General features: G+C 31.2%; 3 protein-coding genes across 3 annotated transcripts; 1 reads left to right on the top strand and 2 right to left on the bottom strand.

Moving 5' to 3' along the window:
• Positions 1–179: 179 nt before the first annotated feature.
• PPL_10489 (type 1 glutamine amidotransferase) lies at positions 180–1200 on the top strand (the record flags this gene model as incomplete). The annotated part of the gene is made up of 3 exons (XM_020581264.1): positions 180–195; positions 356–936; positions 1027–1200. The coding sequence occupies 3 exons, from the start codon at positions 180–182 to the stop codon at positions 1198–1200; spliced, it is 771 nt and encodes a 256-aa protein (XP_020428051.1).
• Positions 1201–1360: 160 nt separating this feature from the next.
• Positions 1361–2135, bottom strand: ube2n (putative ubiquitin-conjugating enzyme E2; the record flags this gene model as incomplete). Its single annotated transcript, XM_020581263.1, has 4 exons — positions 1361–1455; positions 1568–1777; positions 1885–1995; positions 2078–2135. 4 exons carry the CDS (start codon positions 2133–2135, stop codon positions 1361–1363), a joined length of 474 nt encoding a protein of 157 aa, XP_020428050.1.
• A 601-nt stretch (positions 2136–2736) lies between these two features.
• On the bottom strand, positions 2737–13208 carry PPL_10487 (uncharacterized protein; the record flags this gene model as incomplete). Its single annotated transcript, XM_020581262.1, has 17 exons — positions 2737–3809; positions 3881–4159; positions 4234–4779; positions 4857–5372; positions 5430–5977; positions 6029–6204; positions 6265–6544; positions 6884–7922; positions 7986–8261; positions 8321–8848; positions 8928–9467; positions 9539–10074; positions 10153–10549; positions 11400–12171; positions 12254–12635; positions 12764–12998; positions 13085–13208. The coding sequence occupies 17 exons, from the start codon at positions 13206–13208 to the stop codon at positions 2737–2739; spliced, it is 8247 nt and encodes a 2748-aa protein (XP_020428049.1).
• Positions 13209–13497: the final 289 nt, after the last annotated feature.

Below are 13497 nucleotides of genomic sequence, written 5' to 3'. Positions count from 1 at the left end.
AAATTTTTGATTAATAACATTCTTTTCTAAGTTTTTTTTTTTGTTATTTATTTTCATAATACATTACTATATTTATTATTTATTCAATTTCACATAATTGTTTAAATTTAACATTTAATATCAATCACTAATTTTATATAAATAACAAAAAAAAAATAAATAAAAGAAGCATAATAAAAATGAAGATTGCAATCAGTAAGTTAACTTGATCACTCTATAATATAAAGAAAGAATTTATTTATTTGATCAATTTATTATGATTTTAAAATATGATCAATCAATCAATCAATTTTTTTTGTTATTTATAAATCAATTTTATTGATATTAATTAATTAATTAAACATTGTTTTGTTAGTTGTAACTGAACCAGTAATCAATGATCAGAAAATATTTAATGCACTCTATATAAATTTTGCCAAGGTCTATGGTGAAGACGACACCGTAGAGACTTCGATATATAATGCCGTTCAAATGGAGTGGCCAGAGTCACCGGAGGAGTACGATGGCTATTTGATTACCGGTAGCTCTGCCAACTCCTACGATCAGGACGAGTGGATTCTGCAGTTGAAGCGAAACCTCGTCGAGTTGGACCGTCTCGAAAAGAAGATCTGTGGTATCTGCTTCGGTCACCAGATCTTGGCAGAGGCACTCGGTGGCAAAGTAGAGAAGAACCCAAAGGGTTGGGAACTAGGTGAACTACAGATGCCACTATCGATCGACGGTCAAGATTTCTTTAGTCAACTACAACCAAGCAATACCACCATTGATCAATCATCAGCATCACCAAACGAAAGAACACATATCAACATCCTCCAAATTCATCAAGATATCGTCACCAAGATTCCAGAGGGAATGCTCATTTTAGCATCAACAGAAGTTTGTAAAGTACAAGGTTTCCTCAAGAAATCGATAACCAAACCAAATCAATATTATATTGTATGTAGTATATAGATAGATAGACAGTAGTACTGTCTAATTCAAAATTACATCATATTCTAACAACAAATATATTTTGTTTATCAATAGATATCTACACAAGGACATCCAGAGTTTAATAAGGAATATCTTACCGATTTGATCAATCACGAAATCACTCATGTTGCATCTGATATTAGACAAAAGGCGATTACATCGATTGGAAGCAATCCAGATCAAATGTTATTTGCAAGAACAATCAATAATTTCTTTAAACAATCATAATTAAATTAAATAATTAATATAAATATGTTATATTATAAATATTCTATATCTATCTTTAATTAATTAATTTTTGCAATATATTTTCTTTTTTTGATTGTTTTTGATTGTTTTTTATTATTTTTTTAGAAAAAGGGTCTCAAATTATTATTATTATTATTATTTAAGCAGCATATAAACGTGTCCACTCTTTTGCTGTTTGGATTGCATCTTTTTCATTTGACTTCCAATGCTCAGCGACATCGTTGGCTAAAGGATCTGTTATTTACATGTAGTATCAGTGTTTAGGTGTGTGATTGTGTTAGTAACTATAGTTATATATGTTTGATTCTATAATCAATCATTCATTTGTTTGTTTGTGATAACATACCATCTGGGTTTGGTGCAGAAAGTAAAGCTTGAATTGAGAGAAGAACTGTACGAATTTGAAGAGCTGGACTCCATTTATCCTTTAAAATATCTAAACAGATTCTGCCAAGTTTATCGATGTTTGGATGATATATCTTTGTCAAGAATCTAACCTTTGGTGCTGACATTGGGTAATCATCAGTCAAGAAAAGCTCTAAGTTGAATACACCACCTAAATTGAAGAATAACGATCATATTAAAGTTAGTTTACAATTGTATTGATTGATAGGTGATAGTATTATTTATCATTCCCTCTTCTCTTTCTCTCTCTCTTCTCACCACTTTTATGATGTGACACGTTACCTTGGAATGGTGAATCAACTGGACCAGTAATAACTACATTGAAATAACGAAGATTTTCTTCATTTGGTGTAGCGCTAATACCTGGAGCTATAATATCATATTTTATAAGAATATACTTGTTAAAAAAAGGAAAAGAAACAAAAAAACAAAAAGAAAAATAAAAACATACCTGGTTCTTTAACTAGTCTCTCTGTTTCTTTAATAATTCTCTTTGGTAATGAGTTCATCGTGATATGTATGTGTGAATTTATATAATTTATTAATATATGTTACAATTGTTATGCTAGAAAAAAATAAAATAAAATAAAATTAAAAAACAAAATTAAAAAAAAAAGTAGAAAAAGATGGTGATAATTTTTTATAAAATTAAAAAAAAAAAAAAGTAAAAATTAAAAATTAAAAAGATTAAAACAATGAGAGAAAGAGTGTAATCGTTGAGTAATTTGATTTATAAATAGCAATATAACAAAAAAAAACAATAATATTATTTATTGATATATATATATTAAAAATCGGATTTAGATTGAATAGAGTAAACAAAAGTGTGTTTTTTGTTTTGAGTTAAAAAATAAAAATAAAAATAAAAATAAAAAATTCATTTTTTTTATAAACAAATGTTGACAGTCATTTTGATTCATCCATGTTTTTTTTTAAAACTGCTTCTAAATTAAGCTAGTTGGTTGATCAAGTATTCATCTTAATTTTATTAATAAATAATATATTCAATAATCTTTAGGTGTTAGTTATTGAATGTATGTTTGTTGTAACAACTATTGTTATTATTACCACTACTTTATTCTAGAGATAAGTTTATTATTGTTGTTTTTATTACATTTGATGTTGAACTTTTTTAAGTTTGGCTTCGTATTTTCGTTTTTTAAGGTGCATTTTGTATCTTATGAACAATGCTACTGCGATGGCTACTGCACCGACTACACCCACGACAACACCCACTGCAATCTTCCAAGAGTTTGAACTCTTTGAACATTTGCCGTTGCCACCGGTTGTAACTAGTAGACTGAAATCGGGATCCAGCTTGGCGGTGTAGCTGAAATAGGGAATCGATGTGGTGACACTCAGCATCTGTTGGTCATCCTTGTCGTCGATCTTAAATATCGCTGCTTTGTAACTTATTCTTCGAGGAATATCATCGAGTAACGCACGATTCAGGAGTTTACCCAACACCGCTTGATTTCGTCCCAAGAAGAACGATGTGAATTCTGTCGAGTTACTCAACACGCTTTCGTCGATGACCTCATTGTCGTCGTCACTGCAACCACTACCAGCTGTCAGCACTGGTTGCGTTATATTCGTCACAATCTCTAGAGTACTAAGTAGACTGTCAAACTTCCAACCATCCAATTCTATCGTATATTTAATTGATCCAACATCAATATAAAACAATTGATTGGCAAAGGTAATTGGTATCTTTTCTAAATTATTATTATTGTTGTGGTTTGGATATTTATATTGTATAAATGTAATTTTGATGGAATCTATAATATTATAGAGGTTGGAGGTGTATATCCATTGATTCAGTTGTAGATCTTTGTCGATGGATGGAACAGGTTGATTGGATTGGTTTTGGAGAGTCCATTTCAAATTTGAAATATTTACACTCTTGAGTGTATTTGACATGTCATCTACTTCTCTTATTTCATAGACAGTAAATTGGTAGGAAACATCTTTGTTGTCAATAATGATTGTTGGATCGTTTGGGTTTGGATTGACATTGGTTCCACCTCCATTATTACCGCCATTGCCTCCTGGTATTTTGTTTTCACAATAGATTCCAGTTCTATCTTTCTCACACAGACAAGTTCCATTGACACATTTTCCATAACCATTACAATCTAAAGTTGTAGAACCTTTAGGATCGACACAGGTAACAACATTTGGATCTAGAAATAAATAAATAATAATATTAATATTATTTAAATAAGTTTGATATCTATTTAATATTAAAACTTACATTCTTTTGTTTGAACATTTAATGTAAAATAGATTGGGTCAAATTGAACTGATTTCATAGTAATGTTGAATCCATATAATGTGTTAGATGTTAATCCAGTGGCCAGACATGTATTAATATCACCGGAACACAGTAAAGTAGAAACTGTTGTTGGACGGTTTGGATTGAAAATGTAAATATCAAAAGTATTATTTCCTGATCCACCACTATATAAATCAGTCCAATTCAAAAATATTGAATCATATCCAGCTTGGTATTCCGTTTTATTAAATACAGGGACTGTAGTGATTTTATAAATTAAAAAAAATTAAAAATTATATTTTTTTGCTTTAATAATATTTAATAAAACTTACATTGATATAATGTTACTGATTCAAGAAAAAGAACAAATTCCCCATCGTTTTCTACAACTGCTTTAAACGATTGAGGGGTAGAATTAAAATTCAAATCGTTTAATATGATTATATTGGAGTATTTGCTTGATTGATAAGGTGTTCCTCTAATTAAAGTTGCAAAAGTATAGATTGACATATTTGGAATACCTCCACTTGCATAAATTTCCACTTGTAAATACCAGGACTCTGGATTTGAGGAATTAATTCTCTGGATAAAGACTACCCTGTCTTTGGTGAGAGGAGAAAAGGTTAGGAAATTAACTAGTTTAACTTCACTTCTACGAGAACCATCATCAATAGATATACCAAGTTGATATTCTCTTCCACCTTGCAATTCTGTTAAATTGAAACTAGTAGTATTGAAAACTCCTAATACTCTATTATTATCATTTATACCAACAACGGTTATATTAAAAGTTGGTCTATAGAGTTGAGATGTTGATACTTGAATGGAGGCATTGCTCACTCCAATCGATAGAAATGCAATGTTTGTTATTTCTAAAACTAAGAAATAAAAAAATGTTAAAAAAAAAAAAATAGGAACATTTTGATTAGGTATAAAAATAACTTTGTATACATACCTCCAAACAATTGATAGTTATTGAAAGTAATTATTTGTGAATTTCCATCATTCGTACTATTTATAGTGATATTATAGCTATTAAATAAAATGGGTTGAAAAGAATATCTTGGTACATAAGTTGTGACACCCATTGTTCTGTTGATATCTATATTGTGGAAAGAGAAAATATAAACAGTATCTCCATATCCACCACTACTAGGTGTCATTTGTACAGTGAAGTTGGTATTATACAAGTAAAGTCTTGCTTGAAAAGTCATTGGTTTTAATAGTTGTATTGTTGATTGATGTAATTGAGAGAGACCTGTGTTTTCTACAGTTACAAAAACATCTACAGATCTACCTGGTGTGAAGCCACTCAAAATACATGTACTTTGTTTTTGACATTTGGGGAATGTCATTCCTTCTGAAGTTACGTTAAATGTATCAGCGCCTGGAAGTCCACCCGTTGTCTTATAGGAAATTGATATTGATTTTGTTGTAATTAAAAATGGAGTTACTTCTGTAATCTGTGGATCTTTAGAGAATATTAATATTTTCATTAATATGAAATCCATAAATTATTATTACTTACATGCAGGCATAGAAGCCTCTAAAGTTGTTAGCATTGGAGCATAGCTGTTGGATATATAATCATATCCATAGAGATTTAGTGAAATATAGACTAATTTGCCTTGAGGTAATCCAGTCAAAGTCATTGAATCAGATACTTCGAAAAGGTTTCCTGGGCTGAGATTATTGGATGAACCATCGACAGTATAAGTTACCTCACAAAATAAACTTCCATGATTCTGATATCCAAAGTCGACACCTGATAATAGGATCTGGTTGTAGGAAACAGGTGTGAATGTGGGTGCTAGAGTGGCAGGAGGAACTACCACATTCCGGAATGCGTTTGCTATGCTGTATGGATTGGAAGAAGCAAAATTCGCACATCCACTTGAATAAATAACATAGTTTGGATTGCTACATGAAACGGCAGAATTGTCGATTTGAACAGAAGACGAGGTAAGTGGTGACATTAAAGATGGGTTTTTATCGATATCATTGTAAGTACAAACACCATTTTTAACTGCTGTTCTTGCATAATTGTAAGTATCTATACCTGTCATTGAACATGTACTAATATTATGTCAATTAATTAATCAATTTGATGATGATGATTATACCTACGTATAATTACTTGGCATTTTCTCATAATAGTAACTATTAGGTACTTTTAATCTGGGCATCTGAGGTATTCCTTCGTTAAAAACAACATACTTTTGGGGGCCTAATAATGGATTGATAAGAAGACAATTGGAATTTGGAGCATAGCTGTAACCTGTAGTATTAAAAGGTCCCATACACTATTTGATATTTAAATATTAATTTTAAATGATAATCTTTCCTTTCTATTAATCACTTACGTTGGGTTCTGGATAAATTGAATACATGAGTTGATTACCAGTAATTGTTTTTATCATGAGACTTTTTCCATTATATTCATAGCAATACAATGGTTGGAAAGATACTACTTTCTCTGGTTGTCCAGTAGGTTGCCCAGATTGTGAACAGTTTATTGAGTCGTAAATCAACATATTGATAAAAGGAGTTTTCGGAACTATAATATCTCCATTTATTATATTGAAAGTATTTCTACCGGTTGAAAGTAGAAATAAAAAAATAAAGAATATATTATTATTGAATCTACTAGTAAACAAAGTCATTATTCTCTGTTGTAACCAAAGTGAAAAATAAAAATGATTCGTAGATTTGTTTAGCTAACATCAATCCCAAATAAAAACTGTTTAAAAACAAAAAAATCTAGATTTCTAAAAAAATCTGCAATCAAAAAAAAATCATCTCCAAAAATGGAACTGAAAAAATTGTCGTTTGTTTTTATTAGAAAGATGAACGCCTAGTGACAAACACCATCTTGAAAATTTTGCAAAAACAAAAAAATTATGAAATTTCATAATTTCAACATTGCAAATCAATGTTATGAGAATTGGCAATAGAAAGTTCAAAGTAAATTTTTTATTTTACATTTGTTGTTGAACCTTTTTTAGTTTGGCTTCATAATGTCTTTTCTTTGTTAACTTTCGTTTGTATAAAAATACTCCTGCGGCAATCGAAATGAGTCCAACACCTCCGACAACTACACCAACGGCAATCTTCCAAGCATTGGAATTCGAACAGGTATTATCGGTTTCGACATTGATGATCAAAGAGAAATCTGGGTCAAGGCTGGCTCTGTCTTGGAAATGTGGAACTTCAGTGATCAAATTCAAAACTTGTTGATTTGCTTTGGAGTTGTCGTCGGATACATCGACTCTGTAGCTGATTCTTCTTGGCATACCATCTAGCATCGCTCTATTGATCAGCTTTCCAACGACAAGTTGATCATTACCAATCATAATGGAAGTATAATCGGTTGAGTTCAAGACAATATTATTATCGAAATCGATATCCTCGTTCGATCCACAACCTTCGTTTTCGACTTTAGGTTGAGAGATGTTTGTTACAATCTCCAAAGTATTTAAAAGACTGTCGAACTTCCATTCACCAATATCGATAGTGTATTTAACTGATCCAACATCGATGTAGAACACCTGATTGGCAAAGTTGATTGGAATCTTATCTTGTAGTACTGAATTGTTACCGATACCACTGTACTTGTACTGTAGGAATGTAATGTTAAGGGAATCAAACATACTATTTCTACCGGTTCTATAGATCCAATTGATATGAGTAAGTGAGTTGATTGTTGTAGATCCATTAGAATAACTCCATTTAAGCGATGGCATATCTAATTTCTTGACAACCGATTTCTCAGGATTAACCTCTCTGATTTCTGAGAATTGGAATTGATAATAGACATTTTTGTTGTCAATGATAATATCTGGTCCATTCGGGTTTGGATTAACATTGGTTCCACTTCCATTATCACCACCTCCAGTAATCTCTTTCTCACAATAGACACCAACCCATTTACTATCACATAAACAACTACCATTTAAGCATCTACCATGTCCATTACATACGATTGAACTATTTCCATTTCTATCAATACATGTATCTGGATCTAAATAAAAATAAAAAAGTTAATATCCAAAAATAAAATAAAAATAATATATTAAAAACTTACATGGTAATGTTTTAACATTTAGACTATATGTAACTGGATCGAATTGATCAGATCTCATTGTAACTTTAAATCCATAGAGTGTATTATCGGCGAGATTTCTAACTAAACAAGAGGTAATATTACCAGAGCAAACAATATTCGATAAATCTAAAGGTTTCGAAGGATTGAACAATGAAACATCAAATGTATTATTGTAGGGTACACCTCCTCCAGCAGTCCAATTCAAATAAATTGAATCATATTGAGATGAATTATATACATCTTCTATATATGGGACTGAAGAAAAAAATAATTAATATTTAATCTTAAAAATAAATACAAATTTAATAACTTACAACTAAAAATTTGAATAGTATGTGGACCATTTCTTGTAAAGTAATCATCACTATTCGCGTATAGAGTAAATGTAAAAATATCTCCTGGTGTAAAATTAGATACCACAATAGTATTATCAATAACTATAAAGGGGTAATCATCTCTACTTTCATATCCATAAACAATATCATTAGGAACACCACCTTTTGAGAACATCTCGATGAAAACATATATACTGTGTGAAGTAGTATTTAATCTCTGGTCTAATGTATATGTTAGATTGTTGATTTTATCATAAGTTTGTATCGATTTATACACTATATTTGAATAGTGCTGTGCTGATTCTTTGATTTGGAAAGAGATATTGTAGAGGGTATTAGGTTTCATGCTATAGAGCATGTCGCTCAAACCAGTATAGTAGGTGGGAGTACCAGAGACTGTTTCAACAGCGATAACTTGAAAAGTATCAGGCACTCCAGTAGCAGAGATATTAAAAAGAGCACTATAGGTTGTAATATTATAGATATCAACATCAGTGATTTTAATATCTTTTAAGGAAATTAAAAAAATAATTAATAATTTATAAAAAAATAAAATATTATTATTATTATTAAATTGATTAATTACCTCCTGACCATTTAAAGATTTCTGGACCATATGCCAATGTTACTCCTTCATTTTCAGCAGTTGCAGTGATTGAATAATTAGCTGCGGTCGTAGGCAAATTCAAGGTGTAGAATTGTTTCATGGTTGAGGTGATAAAAAAAGTGTTATCATTTAGATTCGTTATGTTGAGTGTGTAATTGACTGCTCCTATTCCGACGCCACCAATTGCAAAATCTATAGTTACAGAGCTCATTGTTGGTTTCTGAATGGTAAAATTAAAATCCTTAATGGGATCTTTGAGTCTGAGAGAACGTCCTATATAATCAGAAGCACCTCTATTAGTGACAGAGACATTGAAATAAAGAGAGGCACCGGGCAACAAACCACTGATTTCACAAGTAAGTGTACTCTTACATTGTGGATAATAAACTTTCTCTGCTGTTGATAATGTTAGGACTGACACATTGTAAACATTTTCACCAGGGAATCCATCAATTGAATGATAGCTAAGTGTAGTACTGGTTACTCCTGGTGTGGATGATAACGATGCCATTTGAGGTTCTGTTTATTAAATTTGAAAATAAAAATAAAATTAATAAACTTTTTCTTGATCTATTCATCATAAATCTTACTCTTTGGAATAATAAATGTATTTGAAACAAAAGCTGGGATTTGTGCATTTTGAATCCAATCATATCCATCAATGAGAATAGAAATCTGACCTTGGAAGTTGGTTGGCATTTTGGTTAATGTCATGTTATTCGATAGTCTGAAAACATTGTTTGAGTATTGTTCGCTGGTTTCATTATATGAAAGCACAATGGTTCCAAAAAGAGTGTGTTTCTCTGAATATCCATAATCAAGATGCTCTATTCTGATAAGACCATAGGATAGAACGGTAACAAATGGAGGCACCACAGAAGGACCACTGGTTTTGAAAGCATTCACAATTCTAAAGTTATCCATAGATACTGGACACTGAGAGTAGTAGGTCGACACCGGCCCAGTAACACATGATACAACGCTATTGGACAACTGGATTGAAGTAGAATCACCATCCAAAGACTTGAATGATGGACCATCCATAGTTTCACTAAATGTACATGTATTTGGTTTTACCATATTTCTAGAATAAAAATATCCATCACCATTTGTTGAACTACATGTACTATTATTAAAGAATAGAATATATTTATTTATTAATATAAATATTGTTTTTACAAATAAATTTTATACTCAAACATACCTATTGAGATAAGGTACTCTTTCGTAATATAAATAAGGAGTTTGTAATGTTTTAGGTGGTAATTGTACAGGACCGTATCTAAACATAAAGTATTTAGGCTGATAGAAATACCTAAAAGCAATACAATTGCTACCGACCTGGTAAACATTGTTGCTTTCCATATTCTGACATGCATTATCAATGTACATATTAAATGTTAGGTCTAATCCTATTAAAACTAGTTTTAGACTCTGCGTATCTGAGTACTGATAGCAAATATCTGGTAATCCAAATGAAACTATCTTCTCAGGAAGAGCAGTAGGTAGACCATTTTCAGAGCAATCACTCCAATTGTATACCATCATCGTAATGAAATTCAAAGGGGGTACACTTAGTGGATCTGAATATATAGGTTGAGCTGATGATATAACAATTCCATTGTGATTGTTATTACTATCAATATTTATACTATTATTATATATAAAAAATATTAAAAATATATATAGAAATCTAGATTTTGAAATAATCATGATTTATTTATTTATTTATTAATTAATTAACTCTATTCTTTTTTTTTTTTTTGTTTATTTACAAATAGATAGATAGATCTTAGAGAATTAAAACGATATGGAATATTTTCAATAACGTCAATTGCGTGTTGAGAACAACCAACATTTTTTGAAATCTAGATTCTTGATTAAACAGAAAAGTGATTCTAAAAATCAACAAAATATCTTAGATATCTTTGAAAAAATATGTTCTAAACATTCCGAAAATAGGTTAATTCTATTGTAGATACAAGGATCTCAAACCGTGCTCCTAAAAATCACAATTTTTTTTTTTTTGAAAAAATGGTTTTTTTGTAAATACCGATCGTTTTCAGCGACACTGAAATTTCATTCAGATGAATAACTACAATTTCTAATACTTTTGTAGATCAGATCAGTAGTTATCGATTTCTGATAACCAGGGTTGGGTTATCTGACGACATATAGAAATAAATATGAAAATAATATTAGAAAAAATAAAAAAAAAATTAAGAAAAAAAATAAAAAAAAATTATTATTATTAATTTTATTATTGTACAATATATATTATATGAATTATAAAGAAGTTAAAGAACGTTAAAAAAAAAAACAAAGGTTATATAAAATATTATGTATTTCGTAAATATTATTGAAACATATGTCTTGTTGATTGTTGTTGTTGTTAAAAGTTTTCTTTGTTGTAGTGGAATCGGCATGATGTTGTTTTCGTAAAGTATCTACAGTTTTTATATAGGGATTTCGAGAGGATCTTGGGACCACAGAAGAAGACACCGACATCCTTGCCTGCGTAACGCTGTGAGTAGTCGGCGAAAATCTCACTCCACTTGGGACGACCGAATTGTGTCGGCGCTGTGAAACCTGTGATCTGATCACGTGCATCCTCCTCACCGCCGGCATACATGACATCTCTGACTTCCTGTGCCGATAGGGCACCGGTCAAGTAGGGATTGATATCGAGGAAATTGTTGATGTTCTCCATCTCCAGAGCACCGATGATGCCGGAGAACCACTCGAACGAGGAACGATCACGACAGATCCAGAAGAAATGTACTTTCTCGACCATCTGAGTGGTTTGGTACTGACGTGACAACTGGAATTTGATGTGCTTCAAGATCGAGGCGAACGGTGTCACACCGATACCGGCACCGATCAGCATGACGTACTTGTACTTGAAGACCTCTTCGGAAGCCGCACCGAATGGACCGTCGATTCTCAAAATTGGTTTTCCATCGGGTGCGTTCAACACGTTCTCCTGGACAATTCCCATCTTCTTGTCGGGATTCATCAGAGTCGACAACTTGCCAGTCCAATTACCGACGACATTGATGTGACACGATACGAAATCCTCTTCGGGTGCCGAAGTAATAGTGAATGGATGCCATTCATTTCTTGCAATCGTTGGGCAATTCAAGAATAAATATTGACCTGGTTTATATTTGAATTTCTCTACTTTCATTCTTAGCTCAATGGTTCTTGATGGATGTTGTCTTGCCTATTAATATTAAAAACAAAAGAAAAACAGTTAGAAATTATAAATAAGAAAAAATAAACCAAGAGCAAAGTAAATTCTTTACCAATAATAATAAAGTTGTTTGTTTCGATCTTGCAACTCTAACTATTCTTTCAAGAACGTAAAGTACACATGGTCCAATTACCCACATCCAAAAGGTGGCTTTTTCGAGTAGACCTGCCAAACCGTGAACTGCAATCAAACCGAAATAAACAATGAACAAGTGGTGAGTGAACCAAAATATTTCAAACATTGGACGACGAATCGATTCGATCGACGATGAAAACATCAACAACATGGCAACCGTTGCCAAATGTCCTGTCCAACCTGCGAGTGTATGGAATGCCAAATACCGAGCTGTAGGAATAGTATCCATTTTAATAGGTGCCAACTCTACTGGATCATCTACAGTTGAGATAACTTGGAAATTTGAGAAATGTGCCATACTATTATTATTATTGTTGTTGTTATTATAATTAATGTACACAACATGAATTATATTATTGATATGATTTTGTTAACAAAATACAAACTTTAAACTAACTAATTAACAAACAAATAATAATAAACTTACATATGTGCAAAAGTAGCGACACAGATTGTCCATGCACACAATCTATGGAATACAATATTTTTATCGATTGGAACATAGTTGTTTACAAAGGTTCCTCTTAGCCACGACAAGAAATTTCTCAACACTGGAATCAAAATCAATGCACTATCCAATTTGATCATAGCTGCGCTACCTCTAGCGACACATGCACCATAACCTAAAAGATCATATACTTCTGGTGCTTTATATTTATAGTCTTGATAATAATAATGAAAATGAGATGTTTGGTTAATTCAAAGTACTATATTCCTATGTTACAATAGCTAAAACAACTGAACCTACGAAAAAATCTTTCCAAGAATACAGCTGCATTTCCTGCAAAGAATAATGTTACAAATACAAGTTTAGGACCGTCGTTTACCCAGTACTTTCGTACTTCTTCTTTGGTAGGCATTTTAAGACCCATTTTTTAATATATATACGCTGAACCAACCAACCAATCTATCTAATTAATATTACTACTACACTATATAATATTGTTGTTATTTTTATGTTGAAAATAAACATTAATGATCTAAAAAAACTATAAAATAATGAAATGCTAATCTATTATTATTATTATTATATTCTGTAAATAAATAAATAAATGATATATAATCATTTTAATCATAGTCAAACAGTGATATCTAAAAATGTTTTAATTCATTTTTTAGTATAGCGAGTGGTGTCATTCATACATATATCTTTATGTAGAT

The sequence above is a fragment of the Heterostelium album genome, assembly GCF_000004825.1.
Source record: "Heterostelium album PN500 unplaced genomic scaffold PPL_scaffold14, whole genome shotgun sequence".
NCBI lineage: Eukaryota > Evosea > Eumycetozoa > Acytosteliales > Acytosteliaceae > Heterostelium > Heterostelium album.
This window is presented reverse-complemented; position numbering and strand designations above follow the sequence as displayed.